The sequence below is a fragment of the Alosa pseudoharengus genome, unplaced genomic scaffold, assembly GCF_046254945.1.
Source record: "Alosa pseudoharengus isolate Yale_2024_CS ecotype anadromous, Long Island Sound unplaced genomic scaffold, YU_APseudo_1.1 YU_APseudo_1.1_scf_21, whole genome shotgun sequence".
Taxonomy (NCBI): domain Eukaryota; kingdom Metazoa; phylum Chordata; class Actinopteri; order Clupeiformes; family Clupeidae; genus Alosa; species Alosa pseudoharengus.
In genome coordinates this window covers 26687373-26699403 of record NW_027468674.1, presented here as the reverse complement: position 1 = coordinate 26699403, position 12031 = coordinate 26687373, and the positions used below count along the sequence as shown (strand labels likewise).

General features: G+C 44.7%; 1 protein-coding gene across 1 annotated transcript; it reads left to right on the top strand.

Moving 5' to 3' along the window:
* The first annotated feature begins 894 nt into the window (after positions 1-894).
* Positions 895-10767, top strand: LOC143137996 (ATP-dependent RNA helicase DHX8). The gene is made up of 22 exons (XM_076298384.1): positions 895-1055; positions 1639-1724; positions 1820-1898; positions 2486-2574; positions 2982-3088; positions 3225-3665; positions 3821-3965; positions 4282-4482; positions 4729-4816; positions 4912-5009; positions 5333-5480; positions 5908-6089; positions 6385-6765; positions 6878-7088; positions 7469-7650; positions 7756-7896; positions 8108-8263; positions 8490-8627; positions 8811-8939; positions 9048-9244; positions 9381-9560; positions 10009-10767. Exons 1-22 carry the CDS (start codon positions 947-949, stop codon positions 10226-10228), a joined length of 3708 nt encoding a protein of 1235 aa, XP_076154499.1. The 5' UTR covers positions 895-946; the 3' UTR covers positions 10229-10767.
* Positions 10768-12031: the final 1264 nt, after the last annotated feature.

Here is a 12031-nt window from a genome sequence, read left to right as displayed (position 1 = left end):
GCTGAAGAGCAGAAGGCCATCAAAATAGACGTTAATATCTCGAATTTCCGCAGCTGACAAAGGAAGTACGGTCATTGTCTGGATTTCCTTTAGAATGTGTTGGATGTCGACAGTCCATGAGGTCCTCAGTAATGCAAAGCTTGCAACCCTCTCCACAGGCTGCCCAGTGATATTTAATGCAGTGTAGGCCTAACTGCTGCTATGCTGTCTCCTAGTTGTAAGACCCTCTTCTACCTGATTTAGGTAGGTCTGTTCATTGTTGTTATTGATCAGACCCACCACTGTCATCTTTACTGGAAATGGAGGTGTGACATGCAGTCATGTGTGTACATGTTATACAGCAGGGGGTTCGAAACACAGCCATGGGAGGCACCTGTGCTGATGGTAAATCGGAACACATGTGACTGGTTGGTGTGGAAGTTAAGTAGGGTCCTCATCTTCATGACCAGTGTGAGGGGGACTGGTGCTGAATGCTGAACAATAGAACAACAGCCAACAGCATTCTCACATAATTCCAGATTATTATAGCGGTGTGCAGGATGTTGGAGATGGCACTGTTTCTGGACCAGTGGGTCGAAAGAGAGCTTGGCAAGGATGAGCAAATAAAATGAACAGCACTCATCACTGTTGAGATCAAGTCCACCAGGTGGTAGTCATGATGGCCTTTTTGCCCCGCACAAATTGATTGTTAAAGCATGAGGTTAAAATGTGTAATCCCTCTTCAACCTTCTCTGGCAAAACTTTCTACAGCTCTGCTGTAGGTTTAAAGAAAGAATCTTTGATATAGTTATGTAAGTATGCCATCTTGTGGTGACTTAGAGTAATTACATTGGATAATTTCCGGTTTCTTTATAAACGGAAATGTCGTCATATTGCTGCGCGATTCTGGAGCGTTATCGCAAACACGTAGCTACTGGGTACCTGAGTGAAGACTAAACTTCGAAAAATGGAGGAGCTGGGAGAAGATGAGCTTAAAAAGCTCGAATACTTGTCTTTGGTTTCTAAAGTTTGTACAGAACTTGACAACCATCTGGGCATAAGCGACAAAGATCTCGGTATGTTTGATAATTACTAAGTTAGCTAAAGTTAGCTGCCCATCGCCATACAGCACATTTCGTTTACTAGCTAACGCGCTAATAAACAGCTAACCTTGCATAGCTAGGTAACATGATTTGTGCGCACAACAGTTATCTTTAAACTTCATTTTACTTCATTGGACATTAAGGGATGTGGTCGTCATGACTGTCCAAGTCTGCGGACTTAACGTTAAGTGCCTTGTTGTCCAAAGTTGGGTAACATTATGCTGCCTTTGTTTATTTTGTGGCTTCATGGAAGCTAAAGAGCTAACAGTTGCCTACCCTTAGTTAACGTCAGAGCCTGTTTATTTCTCTGTTACTGTTGTATCAAACCATTTTAGACTGGAAATCAATTTGACCGTAAACATAGTCAGCCTCTGATCAACATGTCCGTAAATCGTGTAATACTAAACGCACTAGGCTTTGTGGACACTTAAGTAAATAGCCACTGAAATTAGCTAGTTCAGGAAGTCACTGTTGTGGCAAATTCCATATTGCGTTATATTGAAGATGAAGTATGGTAGCTTGTCAGATACGATTACAGTCTTTTCTCTATCTTCAGCGGAGTTTGTCATCAGTTTAGCGGAGAAGAACACGACATTTGATGCCTTTAAGTCAGTCCTGTTGAAAAATGGAGCTGAATTTACGGTATGTGTGATTTGACTGTTCTGTGAGTTGATACCGAAAATATCATTTTGGTATTTGTGTACTAACATGTATTGTTATACGTTTATGTTCCTCAGGACTCTCTCGTCAGTAATTTACTTCGTCTCATCCAAACAATGCGACCACCATCAAAAAGTTCAACATCTAAAGAACAAGGTACGTTTTTTGTTCTGATGTGATCATGTCATACTATATAAAGCGCTTTCAGATATAACCTCCGGAGTACATGCGGAGGTTTGTCAAACGGAGGTCCTACCCTTGGATCGGATGATTCAGATATGATGCTAACCTGCGGACCTAATACTGACCTTATACGGACGTATGTGTGAACGACATACACGCACATTACAGAATCTCCGTGTGGTTGTCGAGTGAGGGGTGGGGGCTTGTAGAGATATGACGCAGAATATATGCGGCCGCTGCCTGTCACAGCTGCTTTTTGTTTACAACGTGTAGCCTATGCATTATGTAGGCTAAAGAAGACTAAATCTATTGTGCGTAGGCTAATACTTGAAGTAGGCTAGTCAAGTAAGCAAACAGTATTTGTATGTGTGCTTCGAATAAACACATTTATCTGTTTTCAACGTTATGTACCAGAATTACTTGGCTATAGAACCCCACATCTGGTTTGCGTTGGAGAGAGAGCATGCAATGTCATATTTTGTGACAGATGAATTGCCTTCTAATCATTCTAATACTCTGTACCTTACATTTTTTCTTGATCTTTTGTTTTGCACACACAGAACCTGCTGTTAAAGTGAAGACAGAAAAGGACAAGCTCCGGGAGATGTTCCCCGGTTTATGTAAACCTGACAATCCAGACACTACTAAAGTGAGTTTTGATGCACTACACACACACACACACACACACACACACACACACACACACACACACACACGTCTGCCTTGAGTTATGCCATAATGCCATATTGTAGCTGTGATAAGTGTTGGATTTTTTTTTTTAAAGTATATTTTTTTTGCCCTTTTTATGACTTTTAATGATAGTGACAGTGGAGAGTGACAGGAAGCGAATGGGAGAGAGAGCAGGGGTGGGATCCGGAAAGGACCACGGGGCGGGAATCAAACCCGGGTCGCCGGCGTACAGTGCAGGTGCCCCAGCCAGTTGCGCCACAGCTGGGGCCATAAGTGTTGGATTTTGAAACCTCGAACGGTCATTGTATTCAGAATGTTTTGGTTAAAAATAAACTTAAATGTTACCATATTGATTATATCCAACAGAATTTGCTGGATGAAGATGATGTGAAGATAGCTGAAGAGGCTATGAAAGAGCTGGAGATGTTCATGCCCAGTATTAGTGGAACAGACTCGAAAAGCAGCAAGAAAAGGTATGAATGTGTTTTCACAAATTTACATCAATCGAAGTGTTTTGAAAGCATGCTCAGATATGTTTGTCTAACATTATATCCTGTAAATACAGCTTTCACTCCTCTAGTAATATCTTAAAACATTTCTTCACGTAAGGTCTGAGACTGGAACCAGCAGGAGGAGGAGGAGCAGGAGCCGAAGCAAAGACAGAGAAAGAACCCGAGACAAAGACAGAGACAGGGACAGAGATCGTCATAGGGATCGCGGGGACCGCGACAGAGATCGCGATAGAGATCGAGACAGAGACAGGGATAGAGACCGAGATCGGGACCGGAGGCGACACCACCGTTCCAGATCCCGATCCCGGTCTCGCTCACGGGACAGGGATCGGGAGCGCCGGCACGAGAGACCCAGGGTCAGGGAGAGCCGGTGGCGCTCCAAGAGTCGCTCCGCCAGCCCGCAGAAGGACTCTGACCGCTGGAAGGACAAACACGTGGACCGGCCCCCTCCCGAGGAGCCCGCTGTGGGAGACATCTACAGCGGCAAAGTCACCAGCATCATGCAGTTCGGTTGCTTTGTGCAGCTCGAGGGACTGAGGTTAGTTGCAGAGTAATTGAGATGCACTCAGTGACTGGTTTCTTGAAATGCTTGGGGGGGATAATGTAGCCACTCAAGTGGGCTTTTGAATGAAGGGATGTGTGTTCACTCATTCCATGTTCAGATTCATAGAATGTTGCCGTTTGTGTGCACAGGAAACGCTGGGAGGGCTTGGTTCACATTTCTGAGCTCCGGCGCGAGGGCAGAGTGGCCAATGTGGCGGACGTAGTCACCAAAGGCCAGAGAGTGAAGGTCAAGGTGCTGTCTTTCACTGGCTCCAAGACCAGCCTCAGCATGAAGGTGAGTGAGGAGGAAGAAGCTAAGATGATATGCCACAACAGCCCAGTTCAGTCCTATGACAATGTCACATGTAAAACTGGAGTTATGGCATTTCCCAATTGGATGTAGCAAAAGATGGCAACAAAATAAGCACATTAAAATCATCAATAGATATTTTTTGTGTTAAGAGACACCCTTAGATTGTAAGTAACTGAACATTACAAGAAAGTTCAAGTCATCATCCTCTTGGCATGTTTGTCGAATCATTATTAATATGGAAAGATTTTTTTATTAAATATGACACTTGTGTTAATAAATGGGTTTATTATTCTCCTAGGACGTAGACCAGGACACAGGAGAGGACTTGAACCCCAATCGACGTAGGAATGCTGGACCTGATGGTGAGGAGACCGCCATGAGGAACCCGGACCGACCCACCAACCTCAACCTGGGCCACGCACCTGAGCTGGAGGACGACAGCCTTGAGCGCAAGAGGCTGACCAAGATATCGGACCCAGAGAAGTGGGAGATCAAACAGGTAATCCTATCTAAAAAGCAATATCTCTTAGTATTTCTTCCCTAGTTTGTCCATAGACTCTAGCTACAGGTCTTACTTAAATCAATAATTTGAAGGAGATAAATTTGAGCAAACATTTGTTTTGTTCCCACTGGGTGGCACCAGTGTACCATGGTCCATTTGTTCTCCCAGCATGTTCATCATCCACCCAAAGTGAACTATTTGCACGTTGGCTTAATGTGCTTTTGCCATTATCGCTCTCTTCAGATGATCGCCGCCAATGTATTGTCCAAAGAGGAGTTTCCTGACTTTGATGAGGAAACGGGTATCCTTCCTAAGGTGGATGACGAGGAAGGTATTGTGCTGTTTGTTTATAATTGTGCTGCGTTATTTGGACCAGGATCAGAGGCAAAGCATGTCAACTCGTGTGTCCCTCTTTGTTCCTTCTAGATGAGGATCTGGAGATTGAGCTTGTGGAGGAGGAGCCGCCGTTCCTCAGAGGTCACACCAAACAGAGCATGGACATGAGCCCTGTCAAAATAGTCAAGGTATGGACGCTACAGATTTGATTAGTCTATGTGCTGTTGGATAAATAAGGCATTGTTTATCACAAATGAAATGGGCAGCTGAGGACAGCCCGAGAGTGCATAAAGTGATTGAAAATGTGTTTGAGAAATTTGAAGCCAGAATGCTGGTTGTAAGAAGTTGGCATGGATTATATAATATATAGCTGTGCCTTGATCTGTTTAAGTTCTTCCAAAAGCGGTTGTCTTAAACTAAGTTGGCTTAGGGTGTAGAAAATATACTGCATCTTTTTCAATTTGAATTTATCGAAAGAGTAACACGTTTCATTTCGTTTCGTCTCCTCCAGAACCCGGACGGCTCTCTGTCCCAGGCCGCCATGATGCAGAGCGCCCTGGCCAAGGAGCGGAGGGAGGTGAAGCAGGCCGCACGCGAGGCCGAGATGGACTCCATCCCCATGGGCCTCAACAAACACTGGGTGGACCCCCTGCCTGACGGTAAGAGCCTTATCCACACAGAACAGAACTTGAGGGCTCCTAACAATGCTGTTGAAATTCTGAGAACTCAATATTAATATTATGATTCTATTTTGTAAAGGCGGTATTAGATCATTTATTACTGTATATGTGACATTTGTTCCCATCATAACCAACTGGTCACATAAGAGTCAATCAGCAGGGCATCTTTACAGCACCAGACATCCTTTCGGTCAGCTTGAAACAGCTGCTTATGTGAGCCCCAAGGCCACTGATACCATCTAGGCTTCTGAAGCTCTCGCTGGTCCTCCCGGCTTGAGGTACTCTGGCCTGGCCGCTGTGTGACTCATCGTCCGGAGTAGGCGCTTTATCATAATCGCTAATCTCCTAACAAAACACACTTCCCTCTCTCTCTCTCTTTCTCTTTCTTTCTCTCTCTCTCTCTCAGCTGATGGCAGGCAAATCGCAGCCAACATGAGGGGCATTGGCATGATGCCCACCGACATCCCTGAGTGGAAGAAGCACGCCTTCGGAGGAAACAAGGCCTCTTACGGCAAGAAGACTCAGATGTCCATTTTGGAGCAGAGAGAGAGTCTCCCCATCTTCAAGCTGAAAGAGCAACTCATTCAGGTCTGTCAACAATGTCTCCTCCATCATGACCTTGTTGTACACTGAATGATACAAGCAGGTCAAATCTATCATATGGATGTTGTATCAGTCTGGCCTGTATGTTTATATCTAGCTCGTATTAAGTGACTGTGAAATGACTAAGACTAGATGGACTATTAGCTAACCTTTTGATCATGAAACAATACTGTAAAATAACTGTTAGAAGTTCTTAACTAAACTATACAATAACATTTGTTTGTACTAAAGACAGTAAAGGCAGTGGCGTAACTGTAATCTCTTGCCGTGTCTATCCCAGGCTGTCCATGACAACCAGATCCTGATTGTAATTGGTGAGACGGGCTCAGGGAAGACCACCCAGATCACCCAGTACCTGGCTGAGGCCGGCTACACCACCAGGGGCAAGATCGGCTGCACCCAGCCCAGAAGAGTGGCCGCCATGTCTGTGGCCAAGAGGGTGTCCGAGGAGTACGGTTGCTGTCTGGGACAGGAGGTTGGCTACACCATTCGTTTTGAGGACTGCACAAGCCCGGAGACGGTCATCAAGTACATGACAGACGGTATGCTGCTCAGAGAGTGTCTAATTGATCCGGACCTCGGCCAGTATGCCATCATCATGTTGGACGAGGCCCACGAACGGACCATCCACACAGACGTTCTCTTTGGCCTGCTCAAGAAGGTACGCACTTAAGGGTCCATACCCAAATTCAGTAGACATGCAGAAATACTGTTGCAAGTGGTGCACTGGTAGTTTTGGGCTTCACTAAATGATTCCCATTGTTCTCCATCAGACCGTCCAGAAACGCACGGACATGAAGCTGATCGTCACCTCTGCCACGCTGGACGCTGTAAAGTTCTCTCAGTATTTCTACGAGGCGCCCATCTTCACCATTCCCGGCCGCACATACCCTGTGGAGGTGCTCTACACCAAAGAGCCTGAGACGGACTACCTGGATGCCAGTCTGATCACAGTCATGCAGATCCACCTGACTGAACCCCCAGGTAAGCTTTCCTCTAATAACCTGAATTCGCTGCTAAGGGTCAGTGTTGGAATGCTGTACTTTTTCCAGCTTTTGTCTTTCTGTGTTATGGCCAAGTTACTCAATATCATATTAAGGGCTCTATTTTGACAACAGTAACAGCACCAATGGCCACACTGGGTTTTACATGTCTTTTATGTTCCACTCACAATGGTAACAGTTCCATAGTTCTAGTTACTGATCAGTAGAGTCATTATCAGCCACATCAATGCCCTTACCAGTTGGGGTCAAGCAAACCAGGGTCAAATACACATCCACATCAGAAATCACACCCAAATTGGCCATTTTGTCCTTTACTGGAGCCAAAACAGAGCCCTAGACATCTAACCCTCTCTCCTGCAGGTGATGTCCTGGTGTTCCTGACGGGTCAGGAGGAGATCGACACAGCCTGTGAGATTCTGTACGAGCGCATGAAGTCTCTGGGTCCAGATGTTCCTGAGCTCATCATCCTCCCGGTGTACTCTGCTCTGCCCAGCGAGATGCAGACCAGGATCTTTGACCCAGCACCCCCTGGCAGCAGAAAGGTGTGAAGCCTGATTCTCTCTCTCTCTCTCTCTCTCTCTCTCTCGTCTTGCGTGTCTTCAGTATGCTGGATCATGTATCTGTTCTCGTGCTCCCCCTTGTCTTAGGTCGTCATTGCTACCAATATTGCTGAGACTTCTCTAACCATTGATGGAATCTATTATGTGGTGGATCCTGGCTTTGTCAAGCAGAAAGTGTACAATTCTAAGACTGGTATTGACCAGTTGGTGGTGACTCCGATCTCTCAGGTAAGACATCTAAGTCAAATTTTCTTGAAATCTTTTTTCCTCTGAATATATAATTAACATTGAAGACCAGTGTTCCTTTATTGTATACCTATCACTTGTTTGGTCTGAAACAGAGTTAAACATTCACATCTGAGGACCAGGTTCAATTAGTAGTGTCCGCTTATGGTCAGGTCCTCCACTTAGCACCTGTGTTGTTTGACCTCTCCCCCAGGCCCAGGCTAAGCAGCGTGCAGGCAGAGCCGGTAGAACAGGCCCTGGTAAATGCTACAGGCTGTACACAGAGAGAGCCTACAGAGACGAGATGCTGACCACCAACGTGCCCGAGATCCAGAGAACCAACTTGGCCAGCACTGTGCTCTCTCTGAAGGTAGGGCTCCTCTATTTAGAATGCTGCTGAATTCCTTTTCCGTCCTTTTCGTTGAGAGTCAAGTTCTGAGTAATAATTGAATAATCTAATCTTGGTCAAACTATTGCTTCATCTCTTTAAGATTACTTGCACATCTTATCATTATGGAATGTAAATTGTCCCCGTTATTCCATCTTAAAAACCCAGTGTTTCGTTTCATTCATTCATTCCTCCTCTTTCTGTCCAGGCCATGGGTATCAATGACCTGCTGTCCTTCGACTTCATGGACGCCCCTCCCATGGAGACCCTCATTACAGCGATGGAGCAGCTGTACACCCTGGGAGCTTTGGATGATGAGGGGCTGCTCACACGTCTTGGTCGCAGAGTGAGACATCTCCCTGTTTTGTTGTTGTTGTTGTTGTTGTTGGAGGTGGTGGTGGTGGTGTTGTTGGTGTTTCTGTTTCTTACGATTTACTTTTTACAATCTATAGGTTATTTGTAAAGTCTTGTCAAGTCTGAATTCTGTACTCAAATCTCTCTCTACCATCCTCCATTTCTCTCTCCTTAGATGGCAGAGTTTCCCTTGGAGCCCATGTTGTGTAAGATGCTCATCATGTCGGTGCACTTGGGCTGCAGTGAGGAGATGTTGACTATTGTGTCCATGCTGTCTGTGCAGAACGTCTTCTACAGGCCAAAGGTTTGCACTATTACATGGAAATGTAATCATTTCAAATCATTACATGAAATCTTTAGAAACTGGACTATAGTAGTATTTGACAACAATCTGTCACCACCTTTTTTCCAGGACAAGCAAGCTCTAGCTGACCAGAAGAAGGCCAAGTTCCATCAGCCAGAAGGAGATCACTTGACCTTGCTGGCCGTCTACAACTCCTGGAAGAACAACAAATTCTCCAACCCCTGGTGCTATGAGAACTTCATCCAGGCCCGTTCCCTGCGCAGAGCACAGGATATCCGCAAACAGATGTTGGGTATCATGGACCGGTAAGGAATTCTTGGTGAAGTCCCCATGCAGAGTGGCTTACCTGTCTGATGCATAATTGTTGTGTGTGCGTGTATGTGTCCTTGAAAGGATACGCCATTAGGTGCTCAGTTTCAGAGCTTTTCTTCTCTCCAACAGACATAAATTGGATGTGGTTTCATGTGGAAAGGCCACTGTTCGTGTGCAGAAAGCCATTTGCAGTGGTTTCTTCCGTAATGCTGCCAAGAAAGACCCACAGGAGGGCTACAGGACACTCATCGACCAGCAGGTGGTCTACATTCACCCCTCGAGTGCCCTCTTCAACCGACAACCAGAGTGGTGAGTTGGTGGACTTGGTAGTCTTTATTCTCAACTGTAGAGGAACATGAAAGCAAGGCCTCATATCCCAAGTTCTTGTTAGGTGGAGCAGGACATTTGAAGTTACGTCTGTCATGTTTTTGAAAGTTGGAACTACTGTCCAAGTTTATAAATGGGCATAATGTTTTTTACAAATGATGGCTGTAGCCTAAAATCAGTGTTAAAACAAAACATTTGCAATACTGTTGTCAGTGCCTTTTCTTTGAAGTGGATGTAAACAGGGAGGTTCATTGATAATTCTGTAGAGGGCAATTGGGTTTAAAATATACTTGCTTGGTCAATTCTCTGACCTGAATATGTTTTTACTGAATGGTCTCCGAGGATGTTTTGGTGTACTGTGTTGGTTTGCTTTCTATAAACACAATAACTTTTCTCTTTCATGATCTGATGGTTTTCTTTTCTCTACTAGGGTGGTGTACCACGAGCTGGTGTTGACCACAAAGGAATACATGCGTGAGGTGACCACAATTGACCCGCGTTGGCTGGTGGAGTTTTCTCCGGCTTTCTTCAAAGTGTCCGACCCCACGCGCCTCAGCAAGCAGAAGAAGCAGCAGCGCCTGGAGCCACTGTACAACCGCTACGAGGAGCCCAACGCCTGGAGAATTTCCAGAGCCTTCCGCAGACGATAGTCTCGCAATACTTCTGCATGAACTACCAGCGGTCCTGTTTATTGTAAGAGCACTCCAGTATCACACAGGTGTTGCGTCACAACGAAGTCCTTCTGTAAATAAATGTAAAACTTATTTTATGTTCACTGTTAGCCATTTCTCTGACTGTTGCAGACTTTAAATGCTTGGGGTCTTACTTTGGAATAATGTTTTTATCAAGAGTGAAACTGCTTATCTGCTTTTTTAGATATTTTAGTTGCCAAGATCATCACACCAGTGTACAAAAGGCTGGCAGAGGGATAAAGTCCAATAAAATGCCTAAGAAACAGACCAGCTTATAAATGTCAATACTTCATTTTTTGGGGGGTGGGGGCTTGTGTTTGTTTTACCTTCTGTGGAACAGTAGTGCCCATGATATCAAAAGTTCCCACAAGGGTTTATTTTCCTTTTTAAATATGGACCATGTGCACTGTTATGTTCTCTGTTAAACAGGGTGAACTGTCGGAGAATGTTGTGAACTACCCCTTTCTATGTTTATTAAAATGGTGGCTCTTACTCTACTTTGGAGTGTCTTCTTTGTTTATTATGACCGCCGCTAGCGAAGCGGTCATATAGGGATTGTCAAAGTTTTTTTTTTTTTTTTTTTTTTTTTTTTTCTCCCCCCGTCATCTACTTCCTGAATTTTTGGTCAAAGACACCCGGGACACTGAACCACCGGGGCACATGAAATTTGGTGGGTATGTAGCCCCACTAGACTTTTACGGAAAAATTTCGTTTCGTCCCCGGGGTCCACTCCCCCCCCCCCCCGTGCTGGGCTCCCCGAACCGCAAAAAAAGCAGTTTTTCCTAAATAACTACCTGAACCGTGGCACCGAGGATGAAGAATCTTTTATGGTATGTTGGTCTCAAGGGCCCACATCAATCTGGCCCATAATCACTCATTTGTGATTTGCACCCCCCCCCCCCTGGTAAAAAATGAAAATGCAATATTATTCTGCTTTAATCGCCCCTATCTTCAGTTAAGATGTTCAGAACTGCACCAAATTTTATGTGTATGATTGACCTGGCATTCTCTGGGGGTATGCCAAGTTTCGTAGAATTTCATCCATGGGGGGGTCTTTAAAAAATAGATTATGTGTACATTTAGTGACTGTACACTCATTGGCCTGTAGATGGCGGTGCACACATATACACATGCACACACACACAGGCACCCACTATCTATCGGTATTAGAACGGCCGATACATAATTACAAATTCAGTAGGATTAAAAGAAAGCCAAAATAAATATTCATCATCATCATCATGGCTGCATTTCCAGTATTGGCGATAAGTAGTCGTTTGTCCACTAGATGGCGCATCGTTGCAGTGAGACGTAATTTTGTTGGAAGTTAAACGTGGGTTGGAATAACAATGGACGCTTCCTACAAGGACTATAGTTTACCGCAGAGAACGTCTAATAAGGATAGGATGATGTTCACATGAAATGTAATTCAAATTTCTTCTTGAAGCCGAAATAAATAAATCTGAGGATGTTTATCGGACATGCTTGGTTTTTACTGCAGGTACGTTAATCTTAGAATATCAATAAGGACCTAGGCAATGTTACCGTTAGCGTTGGTTGAGTGATGGAGGCCAATTTGATTGGTTGCATTTGTAGAAAACTATAAATGCGGTTATACCAAGCAAATTGATAGCAGCACTGTAAATGTATCTTTCGACTGTCATTTGTTGCACGTGCTACAAAAATCATTCTGTGCCATGGAAGATTTACCAACGTTACACCGGTCTGATACAGTTTTGCCTATACATGCGTGAGACAGAC

What these genes read in the sequence shown, in the direction of transcription:
- LOC143137996 (XM_076298384.1), top strand. Translation starts at nt 947, where the DNA reads ATGGAGGAGCTGGGAGAAGATGAGCTTAAAAAGCTCGAATACTTGTCT. An exon ending in TTCAACATCTAAAGAACAAG is followed by an intron (nt 1,899 to 2,485) that starts GTACGTTTTTTG and finishes TTGCACACACAG; the next exon opens with AACCTGCTGTTAAAGTGAAG. An exon ending in TGAAAGAGCAACTCATTCAG is followed by an intron (nt 6,090 to 6,384) that starts GTCTGTCAACAA and finishes TGTCTATCCCAG; the next exon opens with GCTGTCCATGACAACCAGAT.